The sequence below is a fragment of the Theropithecus gelada genome, chromosome 2 (assembly GCF_003255815.1).
Source record: "Theropithecus gelada isolate Dixy chromosome 2, Tgel_1.0, whole genome shotgun sequence".
Taxonomy (NCBI): Eukaryota; Metazoa; Chordata; class Mammalia; order Primates; family Cercopithecidae; genus Theropithecus; species Theropithecus gelada.
Genome location: NC_037669.1, coordinates 28,558,930 through 28,575,554, shown reverse-complemented (window position 1 = coordinate 28,575,554; position 16,625 = coordinate 28,558,930). Strand labels below are relative to the sequence as shown.

General features: G+C 34.8%; 1 protein-coding gene across 2 annotated transcripts in view; it reads left to right on the top strand.

The window, feature by feature from the left end:
- The window catches only part of CIP2A (cell proliferation regulating inhibitor of protein phosphatase 2A), a 39,711-nt gene extending 36,583 nt beyond the window's left edge, over window positions 1-3,128 (top strand). The window contains exons 20-21 of one of the 2 annotated variants that reach the window (XM_025375907.1): window positions 627-766; window positions 1,682-3,128. In XM_025375907.1, the coding sequence (XP_025231692.1) occupies window positions 627-766; window positions 1,682-1,852 (311 nt within the window). In that variant the 3' untranslated portion in view covers window positions 1,853-3,128. The remainder of the gene's footprint in view (window positions 1-626; window positions 767-1,681) is intronic. The other variant, XM_025375908.1, reaches the window with a different exon arrangement.
- The last annotated feature ends 13,497 nt before the right edge of the window (window positions 3,129-16,625 follow it).

Below are 16,625 nucleotides of genomic sequence, written 5' to 3'. Positions count from 1 at the left end.
TTGGGGTATGGATCTCATCACCCAGGTAGAGAGCATAGTACCAAATAGGTAGCAATAGGTAATTTTCGACCCCCTGCCAACTCTAGTCTGCAGTATATATTAGTTCCATCTTTATGTCTATGTGTACTCAATGTTTAGTTCCCACTTAGAAGTGAAAACTTGGAGTATTTGGTTTTCTGTTCCTTTGTTAAATAATTTAGGATTATGGATTGCCCTTTTCAAAATAAAAAAAAGTTTAAGGAACATAACAGCAGGTGGCAGTATTAGGTAACTTTTAGTTACTAGCTTCTTAATGGTATATTTGAAATGATCCAGAAAAACATTTTTGTTCTCACTTGCCTTAGAGCGCAGGCACCTACCTATATAATTTTTCATAGTTGTAGCTCTCCCTTTTCTAACCCTTACACTCTGAGGATTGTCCTTCACCTATATAGCATGTTATATTTAGAACAGAGGATGGAAGAAAGACATAAAGATTTGGTATTTTCTATAGAATACTGTCATAAAAAAGAAGTTTCTCTTCATTGTTCTAGTTATTTTTCTTTTGCTCTTATAGTAGCTACTAAACCATTTCAGAGTAGTCAGTGTAAGACCTCTGAGTTTATACTTGACTTTTTTTTTTTAAGATTTGCATCAGAAAACAAAAGTACAAGAAGAAAAGATTAAAACCTTACAAAAGGAAAGGGAAGATAAGGAAGAAACCATTGATATCCTTAGAAAAGAATTAAGCAGAACAGAACAGATAAGAAAAGAGCTGAGCATTAAGGTAAGAATCTGTTCCATTTCTCGTTTGCAGTAAAATGAAAAAGTCTGTTGTGAAAAGGGTAAATATGGATAAATAAATGTACTGTTTCTTCAGCAAATTTTTTAGAAGATATTAGGATCTCAAAGCAGCTTGAGTATCATTTGTTATGAGGTTTTCATAATGTATTTTCTAAAATAGTTAAGCAGTTATTAAACAGATACTTTGTGTCAGCACTTACTATTTTCAAGTGTGCAAAGAATACAGAAAGGGGTTACCAGTACTTGATGTCATACATAGGTAGCTGTATAATTTTCACTTTAACAAATATTATATAATATGCTAATATTAATAAATATTTTCAACTTAGAACTGAAGAAACTGAGTCTGAGGTTACTTACTAAAGTCACACAGCTAATATGTGAATCAGCAGATATATATTCTGAATCTGAGTCCAGGGTTCTTTCTATATTACCATGGTTGCATAGCTTGAGTGGTAGCTATGAATTGTACTTTCTGGCCTGTTTACTACCAGAAAGATGAGAACAGACTAGGATTGAAAGACTGGTCTACTACTACTACTGAGTAACGGAAGAGGCATAAAATTTAGTATCACATTTACAGTTTTTCTGGTTCTGCTTTAATGTAATTATCTTATTAGTAATTTTAATATGTAGTGTGTAGTATTTTCTGCAAAATTTCAGCTGCTGGCATTAACTTAAGTTGAAAGTGTTCTCAATTTGTATTATATTGTTTAATGATTTTTCGTTTTAAACTACCATATAATTGAATTAACTGAAGTATAATATTTATAGTATTTCTTGAAATGGTTGTTGTACAAATAAAAAAATAAAAGCATCTTAAAGTATGTGTATAGAGAAAATATTAAAGTTATTTTTCTTCTCAATTATTCCTCCTCCCCCAACCCCAATTCCTTAGGCTTCCTCCCTAGAGGTTCAAAAGGCACAATTAGAAGGTCGTTTGGAAGAGAAAGAGTCCTTGGTGAAACTTCAGCAAGAGGAATTGAACAAACACTCCCACATGATAGCAATGATCCACAGTTTAAGTGGTGGAAAAATAAATCCAGAAACTGTGAATCTCAGTATATAGACATTATGGCATTTTGGAATTTGTAATCTAATGATATTTTTGATGTATTTATCTATTGGAGGGAGTGGGTAGGGGAGTTAATTTGTGACTTCACAACAATAAGTTATCTAATTTAGTAAAGACCCTGATCTGATGCATGTTTTTTATTTGATAGTTTGAATAGAAATTTAAATTTTTAAGTTTTACTTTTTGTTTCTGGCTTTTATTGCTTAAGGCTTTCTTTGGTTCTTACATTAGAAAATCATTTTTAACCTTCATTATCATTTTTCTAAGGTTCTTTCCTTTTTCTTAGTTGCTTTCTATTCTGTGTTGCCTGTCTTATTTATTGTCATTTGTGATTATTTAGATCTTAAGACCAAACTTTCTTGATATAACAATCCTAAAGATTACAAAGTAAAAATATAGAGGGAGTAAAAATAAAAAGTAAAGTTAAAAGAGAGAAGGTATGATAATGCTAGAGAAGTTTTTCTCTGAAGAAGCAGAGAAGAGAATATTAGTGAATTTAAAATAATTTTTATTGCTGCATTTAAAATGCAGTAACATGTGGCATAATTTCTAAATTTGAAAAAAATGCAATGGTAATAAAATGTATAAAAATTAGAAAACTGTTATTGTGTTAAACTATTACATTTAAATGATTACATTTAACACAATAGCTGTCTCATAAAAAATCTAATAACTTGTAGAAGTTTTTTGTAAGGTATATTTAGTGTTTTTTTTTCTCTTTTTTCAAATGTCGCATAGTGGTCCAGATCATCTATAATTGATTTACATAAGGATAATTTGGATTCTACTCTTGCTGCATATTCAGAAAAGTATTATTTACTGTTAATTCTGATATGAATTGTATTTAATGTGTTGTCTTAAATAGTTTTTAATTGGTTCATTTAATTTTAAAGCATAGGTTAAATACCTTTATGGTTTTTTTAAATACAAGGGTCCTTCTGTACTTTTCACTTGAATCATATGCTCTAACTACTGTGTAAGAAAAGTTTTTACATCAATATTTTGATTGATTTTATTGCTATACCATTACAGTCATTAATTTTAGTTGGTGTTTTCTTCACCATATCGCTCTTTGATTTAAGTGAATTTAGATTTGTGCAGTTCTGGAAATTTTTTAAAAGGTATTATACAGAGTAAAACATTTTAAATTACTATTTGTTCTATAGAGGAGGTACATTCTGTTTCTCTTTTGAAATTGCATGCATTTTCAATCAAATACGAAAAAGTTTAAGTGGATAGATAAGACTGAAGAATAAAAGGTTCTATAAAAGGGACAAAACGTTAAAGAAATAAATGAATGAATGAACCAAAAACTCTAGGGAAAATCAATCTATCTTTACAATTCAGACATCTTGAGACAGCCTAGCCTAGTGCTGCCCTATACAATTTTCTGTGATGGCAATGTTCTGTGATGTCTGATACCATAGCCAGTGGCTACAAGTGGCCATTGAGCACTTGAAATGTGGCCTGTGCAACTGAAAAAGCTAAATTTTTAATTTTATTAAATGTAATTTTGATAACCATCCTATTAGATAATACAGATCTATCCCATTCTCACAAGTATGTGTTTAAAGAACTCAGTTTGCCTTTTCTTAAAGATCTATATAATTACCCCATATATATATTGTAGCCGTTTTTTAATGTAATTTTAACCTGTTTATTTCTAATCTTCTCTCCCTAAAGAGGAAAGTCCATACTGCAGCTTTGAAAGTGAGTACTAATCATCACCCTTCATCTCTTTCTGTCTCTTGTAACACCTTTCATATTGTTTCTATTGTTTTTCTGAGTGCCTTTATTATATCACTTACTTTTGTTTTCTTGTTGGACCTTGTACCTCATTTAAAAAGCAAAAGTGTGTGTAAATATTTTTTTCTAAAAAAAAAATTTAACCAAATTTGAACCACCACCATAGTCAGGGTTTTGTATGTGTGTATGCATGTCCATTTCCTGATGGAAAAAACAAAACTTAGGAAGTGCATCATTATATTAGGATTACTCACATCCTCTTAAAATTTTGCTGGGGAGAGTTTGTCTCCAAAGTATACATTAACACAGTTTCTTTTACTATTTACACTTGCCACTTGAACAAATAGACACGTCTCATAAAATTTGGTTGGTTGAAGTTTATATTAAATTGTTCATTAATTTAATGTCAGGAGAAAAGGAAAATAATGAAACTGTATGCTGTGTCTTAGGAAATTATCAGGTCAGTATCCCTTTGGGTCTATTTACTTAAAAGGACTAGTTATTTAAGAATAAAGAGAGATTCTGTCATGAGTTAGGACTGTCACTTAAATGAAAATATGTTTAAATTTCTACTTCTACGTGTGGTCATTCATTCATACGTTATAGGTACTTATTAAGTTATATTCCCTAAAACTCAGTCTTACTATAATTTGATTCTTTTCCTCCTTTCAAATAGTTATGAACTATATTTACAACTTTGCTTTTGGCATGTATACCGTTGTACTAGCCATGTGTTCTGTTTGTGACTTAATCCTTTGCAAGAGTTAGCAAACATTTTCTGTAAAGGGGCAGATAGTAAATATTTTAGGCTTTATAGGACATAGTTTCTGTCACAACAACTCAACTCTGCTATTGCAGCACAAAAGCAGCCACAGACAATACATAAATTAATAGTCATGACTGTGTTCCAATCAAACTTTAGTAACAAAACTAGTCAAAATTTTGCTATTAGATGTTACATTTACTTATTAAGAAATGTCTTTTTATGTTTGGTAATCTTTATCTTGAGGTCTATTTTATTTGATAATAACATAGCCACTTAGTTCTTATTGTGTTTTCTGTTGGCCTGATACATCTTTTTCTATCAGTTTACTTTTAACCTGTATGTTTATATGTAAAATTCATGACTTGTAAACAAATAGAGTTAGGTCTTGCTTTTTTATCAATTTTAACAAAGTAAGTCCTTTAACAATCCACTTAGAGTTAATATTGTACTGCTTAACGTAAAATGTAGAAACCTTGCAACTATATAGGTCCTTCTGTCCTCTTCTCATCCTTCATGCTATAGTTGACATGTGCATTACCTCTACTTATGTAGCTAACCCTCAAAACCATGTGATAATTTTTGCTTTAAGCAATTATATGGAAAGACTCTGGCTGTCAACATCAGTATGTTCACCTCTTTGCATGCACCAATGTAAAGTAGTTTCTTCAGGGTTTTTCCCTTTGGAAATAGTAAGTAGTTTGTGGGCAGATACTGCATATATGCTGTTTCTCTTCCAACTTGCATCTGCTAGTTTTAGTATTGTTGGTAATTCTTACTTGAATCAGTTATTAATTTGATGGTTGGTTGCCAAGTGAATATTTTCCTACTTTTTAAAGGTAGAAAATTGAACATTTTGGTAATGTTATAATGTATTGAAAATAGCAGTCTACATGACATCACTCATATCATTCACAAAATTAAAATATAGTACTTAAGAGTTTTTCAGTTAATACAGCATGTACTTTTTGTGCATATTCTTACAAGCAAAGCATGTGAGATTTGCTTTCTATAGTTTAAGAAAATAAATAGGCATGTTAAGCATATTGATTTTTTTTAACTACAAGACCTTTTGATATTTTTCTACCCAAACCCCCTAATTTGAGAATTACTTATTTAAATCATGACATTAGATTCATTTGGCTCATCCCTTTACCCCTTTACCTTGGCTCTCAGTGATTACCAATAAATATTAAATGAGTATTACCCATAATAAAGTATTTTGGATTAAGAAAATAATTGTACATTTCCAGCTTTCACTGAGTTTATGTTCTAGATAATTAACTTTTAAAAATTAAAACTTGGTCACTGCTCATGCCTGTAGTCCCATAATTTTGAAAGCCTAGGCAGGCAGATCATTTGAGGCAGGGGTTCCAGACCAGCCTGGGCAACAAAGTGACGCTCATGTCTCCACAAAAGATTAAAAAAAAATTAGCTAGGTGTGGTGACAAGTCCCAGTGTAGTGAGCTGTGATTGCACCACTACACCCCAGACTTTTTATATATATGTGTGTGTGTGTGTATATGTGTATATATATATAGCCTATTTAATGCAGATGTTTCATTGATTTTATAATGTGAATAATGAGCCTGATAAGTCCTTGAAATTATATGCCTCTGTACTCCATAAATTGAGAGGGAACATTGTGAACTCAAAAAATCATGGTTTATTTTCAACATGCAAATCACTTTGAAACCTTATACAGTCTCACTCAGTTAAGCATTTTGCAGCGAATTGACTTTCTTCCTGTCATCAAAGACCTCTGTGAGTTTTGTTTCGTTTATGCTTGTGTTCATTTAAACATTTCAGAACTACCCCAGAAAAAACTTAATTATCACATAACCAGGAATAAGAGGTATAACTCTTAAAACCCAGGTTTTTTTGCACATTGAGCTACAAGTATCCCTTCATAAATGCAAGAAGGAGTAAGTCTTCTCCTTCCAACTAAATATAACATTTTAGTTGTCTACTTCCTAAGGACCCAGTATCTATATTCTCTCGATATCTCAAAATATGATGGATAATCCCAGGATACATGCAAAGGACTTTTTACATGCTGTCCACTACTACATTAGAGAGCATTTTCAAAGTCAACAGAGTGGATTGGCTTTCACTTTCATTATGTTATTAAAAACTAATTTTCCAGTAAGTAGCTGAGCATTTGGCAGGGATTTAGTAATGAACATGATTTTGCCTCTCCATTACATTATCTTCACTGTTATTCTAAGTATTATATTTCATCTCACTTATCTCAAAGAGCCAAAAGATATAATGTATTAGAGTAGCCATATGCTTTTCTCAAACCTCAAATAAAAAGGCTTATGATTAACCCTAGCAAAAGACAACACAACTGTTCATCTTCGATTAGGCGGGGTTTTCATTGTAACTGAAAGTAAAGGCTATCAACTACTACATACTAATTTGTGTAATACCCACAGTTAATAATCAGCATTTTAGAGCTGAGAGAATTCTGAAAGAACAGTGAGCCCAAGCCCTTGTGTGTAAAAAAGATGTGAAAAAGATGCATTCTCAGAAAAGAGGTCCCATGATTCAAACACAAACTGATATGACTTTTAAATTAGTATATGTTGTTATGGAACACACAGAAGCTTCACTTCTAGCAATTTATCTGAAAAAAAATAAGGTTATGCACTAAGATTTATGTACACATATATGGCACAAAATTGGAAACAATTTATACCATAATAGATTGGTTAATCAGTATAAGGTACAGTCATGTAGTAAAATAATAAGCATCCTTTTTAAAAAGTTACTGAAATATATAATAAGTATTGGGAAGAGATTTTTGGTGTGTTAAGTGAAAAAAAGTAAGCCAAACTATTTGTAAACAGTGATTCAGATACCTGAGTATTTTTAAGATTTATGTGTGTGTATATATATATGTATATGTGTATTAGAAACAGTGAACAGTGGTAACCTCTGCATAATGAAATTATAATTGACTTTTTTGGTTTCTAAAAGTACAATGTTACTTTAACTTTTTAAAACCATATTTTAAAACATTGGTTTGGTAACCACATCTAGATTTGACTTCTGGCTCTACCTAAGGAAAGTTTTTATTTAATGCTTTATTCTTCTGTAAAATGAGAATAATACATACTTACTAGAAAAAATATGTTAAAAAAATACAAATAAAGCTCATGGCTTTTAGTAGATTTTCAATAATGGTTTATCTCCCTTTTAGAGAAGGAATGAAGTAAAAACTGTTATGTTCTTTGTCCTTGGTTTCCTCTTTCTCTTCATCAGACATTTGGCCAATTGAGAAAGTAAAATGAATGGTAAAGATTCTCTGTTATTTTCAAGAGTAGTAGAGGATGGAGAGATTAGGAGTTAAATCTTTAAATTATTGTCTACACCAAGAGTAACAGTTTTATTGAGTAGACTAGTCGGGGTTGCTCAGACTAATTTATTTATATTATAAGTATCAATTATAAGCAGTGTTAAATTAACATCTCTTTTTGAAAGAAGCATTTTTCATACTTAGCCTTCTCTGGGATATCGTAGTATTTTCTAATTAATGACTGTACCTACAAAATTCATTGTGAGGTTGTACATTGTTACTTCTTTAATTTCCTGGAGGGAGATTATGAGGAAAAGATGTAGTTGAGAAAAGTTTGCCAAATTTTAGTAGTAAAACAGTATGTCTAGGACTTGGAGCCCATTATGTTCCCAGCTCTTTTGACAGATTTAAAAGTTTTCCTAATCTATGTTAGTATTTCTATTTAGAAATACCATTTTTGTAGTAGCCTCTTTTTTTTAAAGTCCAAAGACATTTAGTGTTATCTACCTCAAAGTGAAGATGTATAGGTTGTGTTTACAGAGATAATGAAAATACAAACCTTTAATTGTAATATCAAGGAAGGGTTAAAAGGATGTTGGGAATTTGTACTGAATCCAGAGGAGAGAGAACTCGATAATAAATGTTTGAGGCTGACTGTGTAAAAACACTTCGAGAGAAAAATAAGCAAGGTCACCCTGAACCATTTAGTCTGAATGACATTTCATGCAAATACCGTTCAGATTAGACTGACTGAAGCCATGACTTGAATTGCTGCTATCCTTGAGCTACTGAATAAGAGACTTGGATTATTGATGTTGTAGGTTGATCCAAGGAGCATGTTTTGTTTGCCATGTTCCCTGGGTGGATATGATCCACCCAACTTATGATCATACTGCTAATATTTTCAGAGGCTATGTTTCTTTGTAAGGTTAGTTCTGTGGTCATTACATACTAATCAAATTTATTTCTTTATGCCTCTTTTAAATCTTTCCCATTCTACAAACAATAGTATCACCTTAATTTTACCAACTGTAAGTGTGATTCTCTATTTAGGAAAGTGGGGGGCCAGAGGAGAGTAAGAGATAGAATATGAGCACGTGGTACAAAATTCAAAAATTAAAAGATCCATGGACTTTGTTTAACATGCAAAGAACTTGTCTCCCACTCTCTCAAGAAAAAAACTACACAAACTGAAAAATCAGTGGCTTCTTTTAGATCCACCAGAGAATTGAGGTCACAGGACAAGTCATCATTCTGGAAACAGTAGAGAATACAGTTGAGTATGGATCAACTTATCTGAAGCCCTGCTAGGAACATTAAACTGTAATTGTGTTGAATTACTAGAGGCCATGTGAACTAGCTTGGGAATTTAAAACTCTTGAGAGCCTTTCCAGCCAACCGTTCTCCTTTGGATATGCAGCTATGGCACCCTGCCAGAATGGCATGATCCTGATGCCTCACTTCCACAAGGAGTAGCAGTAGCTGTTCAGTTCAACCAGCTGACCCAAAAGATCCACAGATGCAAGGCCCGACAAGCAAAAGCACACCACCATTGCCTATCACCCTGCATCTGGACCCATCTAACCCATAGTAAGATGTCCCACAGGGAGGTATCACACCAAAGTATGAGCTAGCAGAAGCTTCAGCTTAGAAGAGTTAGGGTGGCCAGCATCCACATGGTGACCCAGACCTTTGGTATCTGTGGATCCAAGGAGACATTAGAACAAGTCCAGTGAGTCCCCAAAAGCCAGCAGCTCCAGTTGAAGGAGTGCTACTACAAGCTCATCCTCTTCCCAAGGAAGCCCTTGGACCCCATGAAGGAAGACAGCTCTGCTGAACTCAAATTGGCCACCCAGCTAACAGGACCAGTAATGTGCATGTCAGCGTCTTCAAGGAGAAAAAGTCATCACCAAGGAGAAGAACTTAAAGGCGTTTGTTAGTCTTGCACGGCCTGTGCCAGTGCCCAGCTTCTGGGCATCCAAGCAAAAAGGGCCAAGGACGCTTCAGAACAGGGTGTTGAAAAGAAAAATAATAATAAAACACTTTTGGGGACTTGTAATAAATCAGCAGTACAAATAAGATTCGTGGCCCCTCCTACCACACACACATTTTCATGCTTTCTCAGGCTTTACTGCTGGGAGCCCCACTAGATTCTCACAGTTGAAGATCAGAGAAATCTCCCCTCATGTTTGACCAAGGGGAGGAGGAAATTTTGAAAATAACCCACAGCATTCTCCTACCCAACAAGGGGAGAAACTTTACTGTTATCAGTATTGTGGGGGAAGGAAATGTTCTGAACCAATCCATTCTAGTCTTTAAGGCTCATCTAAGGAATAAAAAAAAAAAAAAATGCTGAGAAGCACTTGTAAAGGTTAGAACTCAGGGGTGGAGCATAGGCCTGCTAAATGAGATTGACCATCAGTACTTATCCTGGGAATATTAAAAGGACAAAAAAGGAATATTCTGAACAACTCTGTGCCCACATATTTGATAATGTAAGCGTAATAGACCAATTTCTTGAAAGACCACAAAAGTTCATACAAGGAGAAATAGATAAGCTGAATAGGCCCGTATCTGTTAGAGAAATTGATTCAGCAATAACCTTACTTTTATTTTTATTTTTATTTATTCATTTATTTATTTTTTTGAGATGGAGCCTCACTCTGTTGCCCAGGCTGGAGTGCAGTGGCGCCATCTTGGCTCACTGCAAGCTCCGCCTCCCGGGTTCACGTCATTCTCCTGCCTCAGCCTCCCGAGTAGCTGGGACTACAGGCGCGCACCACCACGCCCTGCTAATTTTTTGTATTTTTAGTAGAGACGGGGTTTCACCGTGTTAGCCAGAATGGTCTCGATCTTCTGACCTCGTGATTCACCTGCCTCAACCTCCCAAAGTGCTGGGATTACAGGTGTGAGGCATGGCTCCCAGCCTGATTCAGTAATCACCTTTCAAAACAGCACCAGGCTCAGGTAATTTCACCGGTGGGTTCTGCGACACACTTTTTAAAGAGAAATGATGCAAATTCTACAATCTTGTCTAGATAGTAAAAACTGGTTTTGTATAGATGCAGAACACCTAAACAAAATATTAGCAGATTAATTGCAAAAGGGTATAAGAAATTGTACACCACAACCAATTGTGATTTAATGGATAAACTTACATCCATACAATAGAATATTATTCAGTGCTGGGATTGCTGAGTCAAATTGGTATTTCTGCCTCTAGGTCTTTGAGGAATCACCACACTCTTCCACAATGGTGAACTAATTCACACTCCCAGCAACAGTGTAAAAGCATTCCCTTTTTTTTGTGCAACCTTGCCAGCATCTGTTGTTTCTGGACTTTTAAATTATCACCATTTTGACTGGTGTGAGACAGTATCTCATTGTGGTTTTGATTTGCTTTTCTCTGATTAATGATGTTAAGCTTGTTTTCATATGTTTGTTGACCTCATGAATGTTTTCTTTTGAGAACTGTTTGTTCATGTCGTTTGCCTACTTTTTATTGGGGTTGTTTTTTCTTGTAAATTTAAGTTGCTTGTAGACTCTGGATATTAGACCTTTGTCAGATGGACAGATTGCAAAAATGTCCTCCCATTCTGTAGGTTGTCTGTTCACTCTGATGATAGTTTATTTTGCTGTGCAGAAACTCTTTAGTGTATACCAAAGGAATATAAATCATTCTATTATAAAAAATACATGCACATGTATGTTCATTGCAGTACTATTCACGGTAGCAAAGACATGGAATCAACTCAAATGTTCATCAATAACAGACTGGATAAACAAAATGTGGTACATAGACACCATGGAATACTATTCAACCATAAAAAGGAATGAGATCGACCCAGTGCGGTGGCTAACTCCTGTAATCCCAGCACTTTGGGAGGCCAAGGCGGGCGGATCACAAGGTCAGGATATCGAGACCATCCTGGCTAACATGGTGAAACCTCGTCTCTACTAAAAATACAAAAATTAGCTGGGCATGATGGCGTTTGCCTGTAGTCCCAGCTACTCAGGAGGCTGAGGCAGAAGAATCGCTTGAATCCGGAAGGCAGAGGTTACAGTGAGCTGAGGTCATGCCACTGCACTCCAGCCTGGGTGACAGAGCAAGACTCCATCTCAAAAAAAAAAAAAAAAAAAAAAAAAGGACCAAGATCATGTCATTTGCAGGGACATGGATAGAGTTAGAAGCCATTATTCTCAGCAAACTAACAGGACTAGAAAACCAAACACCACATGTTCTCAGTTATAAGTGGGAGCTCAATGATAACACATGGACATGTGGGGAGCAACACACACTGGAGCCTGTTGTGGGGAGGAGTGGGGGGACAAGAAAGCATCAAGAAGAATAGCTAATAGTTGCTGAGCCTAATACCAATGTGATGGGTTCATCTGTGCAGCACACCACCATGGGACGCATTTACCTTTGTAAGAAACCTGCACATTCTACACATGTATCCCGGACTTAAAAGTTGGAGAAAAAAATATTCAGTGCTAAAAACAAATGAGCTATGAAGACATGGAGGAAACTTAAATGCATATTGCTAAATGAAAAGCCAGTCTGAAAAGGCTGCACACATTATTACAACTATATGACATTCTGGAAAAGTCAAAACTCTAGCAACACTTGAAAGAATAAACAAATAGCTTGGAGCAATAAGTAAATGGAGCATAGGGGATTTTTAGGGCAGTGAAACTATTCTGTATAATACTATAATGGTGGGTACATGACATTTCTTTTGTCAAAATTCATATAGAACTGTAATACAAAATGAACTTTACACTGTAGACTATGGTTAATGTATTAATACTGGTTCATTGATTATAATAAATGTATCAGTAATCCAAGATGTAAATAATTGGAGTGCCAGGGGACTCAATGGACATACGGAACTATCTGCCCAATTCTCAAAATCTAAAACTTTACTAAAATGTGTAAGTCTTAATTTTTACTACAGAAAAAGGATGATACATGACAGTTATTTCCCTTTCATCCCTCTCTCAGCAATCTAGTTACCCTCCACAGAATCATTGATTTTTTTGACCAGATTTTTTATATATTAAAGAGATAACACAATACATAAACATGTGTATACCTATATATATATAGGTGGGTTACAGAAATGCAAGTATGTTATACATATTGTTTTGTACCTTTTTGACTACGTGGTATTTAGGAAATCGTTTCATGATATCAGTACATGTTGGGCTTCTTGATCATTTTTGACAGTTTCATATTTCATTAAAATCAATATAGTTTAAGTCATATTAATGAACACAAATTGTTTTTCATCTTTGGCTATAATGAAGACATTGCAATTATCCTTATACAGATGTCATTCAAAATATTACTTGGTTGAAGTGTATGTACATTTACAAATAACCCACTAGCAATGTTTGTTTCCCCACATCCTCATTCCATTGTAATCCAAGTTTTTCAACCATTATGGTGTTAACAGACTTTTTCGTGGCTACCATATATGTAAAAACTATTTGTTTCCTTTTCTGTAAAGTGTTTAATCCCTTTCCAATTTCTTCTATGGGTTATTCATCTTTTTTTATTCATCTTTTTTTTTTAACTGGGTTCCTGATGATCTTTAGTAAGTACATTTTTCATTTGTCCATGATAAAAATTGCAACTTTTTTTTTCAGTTAGCTGACTTTCATTTGACTTTGTTTATGGTTTAGCTTTTCTGTGAAGAATTTTTTATTTGTAATTTTTTTCTTCATTTTTATTATTGCAACTTGATAATCTTTTAATATTTTATAGGACCGATCACTCATTTTTATTTGAGAATTTTCCTGTACACTTGCGCATTTATTTTTCTATATTATTTATTTTAGACTCATCTTGTTAAAAGTGTTGACACTTTTATTTGAATAATGTTAGGTTTATAGGTTTTTAGATTAGGAGGAATTGACATCTCTTTGATGTTAAATTATCTCTTCTAAAGCATAGTATATCTTTTCATGTGTTCATGATCTTCAGTAATGCTTCCTTTATGACCTTCAATAATACATTATTTGAATATAGTTTTTGTACCTTGTTAAGTTTTAGCTTTTTGTCATTGTTCATTATATGTTCATTGTATTCATAAAATATATGAATATACATATGTTGTACCCAAACCAATAGTGAATTTACCTGAAGAATCCAAGAGAATCACTAAAGTACTATAAATAATAAACCCATTCTGTCATCTGTAAAAAAATTTACATTTTCATATCCAAGTTTTGAATAACCTATTTCTCTTATCCAGATCATTTTTTAAAATATGAAAAAGGAATTTGCTCTTGGTGTTAATGGAAACGATTTTGGTGTTTTCCCATTAAGAAGCATGATGCTCACTTTTGGGTTAAGATATACATGTTTTTAACATGTTAAGTATTCATCTATTTCTATTTTACTAAAAATTTTTATTAAGACTGGGAAGGGATTGTACCAAAATGGAAATGGAATTTTATCAGATCTTTTTGATATCTATAAAAATAATGTGACTTTTTTCTCTTTTTATTAGTATCATATCAGTTGTTATAGGCTAGTTTGTGCTTCAGTAACTAATAACCTCAAAATCTCAGTGGCTTTAAACAACATGGTTTATTTCTGGCTCATACTCCATGTCAGTGGGATTCCATACTTTCCTTCTTCCCAGAGCCAGGCTCATAGAGCAGCCATCATCTGGCATTTTGAGAGATGCTGTCTGTGGTGGAGAGAAAGAGAACCCGGTAGGTCAGCCACTGACTTTTAAACTTTCCACTTGGAAATAATACATTTGACTTTAGCTAACATTTTATTCACCTGTGCAAATCACATGGCCACGTGGAACTGAAGAAGAGGTCAAATAATTCTAACATGTAACCTGGAAAAAAAGTGGAAATGTTTGGTCAATACGTGATTAAATATATTAATATATTTCTTGATTTGAATGAATCTTAAATTTCTGAAATGAATATATCATGGATTTTTTTAGTGTGCTTATAGGTTCTGTTTGGTAATATTTAGGAATTTCACATGGATATAAGTGAGATACATTTTATTTTGTGTGTGCTCATGTGAGCAGTCTTTGTCAGGGCTTGGTATTATTCTAGCTATAAAAAGAATTAAGAGTATTTAACTTACTTTTTATGCTCCTGTATAAAATATAGGCAGAGTTGGAGGCTTATGTTCTTTAAAGGTTTAGTAGAACTGACCTGTGAAACAACCTAGGTATGGGCTTTCTGGGGCTAGAAGAGGGTACAGCCAGGAAACTGTCTATATTTCTTCCGTGCTAATTGGTTTGTTCAGATAATATTATCTCTACTCTAAATTGTATTCATTTATATTTTTAGAATTGTATTTAATTCCAGGTATTTGTTTTGCATATATTTGAACAAATAAGTATACTGATAAGCTTTTACTGTCCTTGGTTCTGTAGTTACCCATAAATTATATTTTCCTATTTTATATAATTGACTTTTTCAATTTTTATTCTGCTTTAAATCAGCCAGAAGTTTATCTATTTATTTATTTTAAATAATCAGGTATTAGATCTATTACTTTATTGTTTTTCTGTCTGCTAATACATAATTGCTTGCTTTATTTGTTTAAAATATTGTGAAGAATATACACATGTAGAAAAGTGCACAACACGTTTTCCCATATATATAACATTGAACAGCTACCCAAGTCAAAAGTCCACCTCATGTCCCTACTCAATCTCTATCATTCCCTCCTCCTCAAACTTAAGTATGCTAGTGTTAACACTACAGTATTGTTTCACCTGCTTTTGAGCTTTATATATATGGACTCATTAGTATGTATTTGTGTCTTCTTTCACTCAATTGTATGAGAGCTGTTTTAAATTTTTATTTTCTAAATTTATTAAATTGAAACACAGTTGAGGGGCGGAGCAAGATGGCTGAATAGGAACAGCTCCAGTCTCCAGCTCCCAGCGCAAGCAACACAGAAGACAGGTGATTTCTGCATTATCAACTGAGGTACTGGGTTCATCTCACTGGGGAGTGCTGGACAATCGGTGCTGGTCAGCTGTTGCAGCCCGACCAGCGAGAGCTGAAGCAGGGCAAGGCATCACCTCACCTGGGAAGTGCAAGGGGGAAGGGAATCCCTTTTCCTAGCCAGGGAAACTGAGACACACAACACCGGGAAAATCGGGTAACTCCCACCCTAATACTGCACTTTAAGCAAACGGGCACACCAGGAGATTATATCCCACACCTGGCCGGGAGGGTCCCACGCCCACGGAGCCTTCCTCATTGCTAGCACAGCAGTCTGCGATCTAACTGCAAGGCAGCAGTGAAGCTGGGGGAGGGGTGCCCGCCATTGCTGAGGCTTAAGTAGGTAAACAAAGCCCTGGGAAGATCGAACTGGGTGGAGCTCACAGCAGTTCAAGGAGGCCTGCCAGTCTCTGTAGACTCCACCTCTGGGTACAGGGCACAGCTAAACAACAACAACAACAAAAAGCAGCAGAAACCTCTGCAGACGCAAGCGACTCTGACAGCTTTGAAGAGAGCGGTGGATCTCCCAACATGGAGGTTGAGATCTGAGAATGGACAGACTGCCTGCTCAAGTGGGTCCCTGACCCCTGAGTAGCCTAACTGGGAGACATCCTCCACTAGGGGCAGACCGACACCCCACACCTCACACGGTGGAGTACACCCCTGAGAGGAAGCTTCCAAAGCAAGAATCAGACAGGTACACTCGCTGTTCAGCAGTATTCTCTCTTCTGCAGCCTCTGCTGCTGACACCCAGGCAAACAGGGTCTGGAGTGGACCTCAAGCAATGTCCATCAGACCTACAGCTAAGGGTCCTGACTGTTAGAAGGAAAACTAACGAACAGGAAGGACACCCACACCAAAACCCCATCAGTACGTCACCATCATCAAAGACCAGAGGCAGATAAAACCACAAAGATGGGGAAAAAGCAGGGCAGAAAAGCTGGAAATTCAAAAAATAAGAG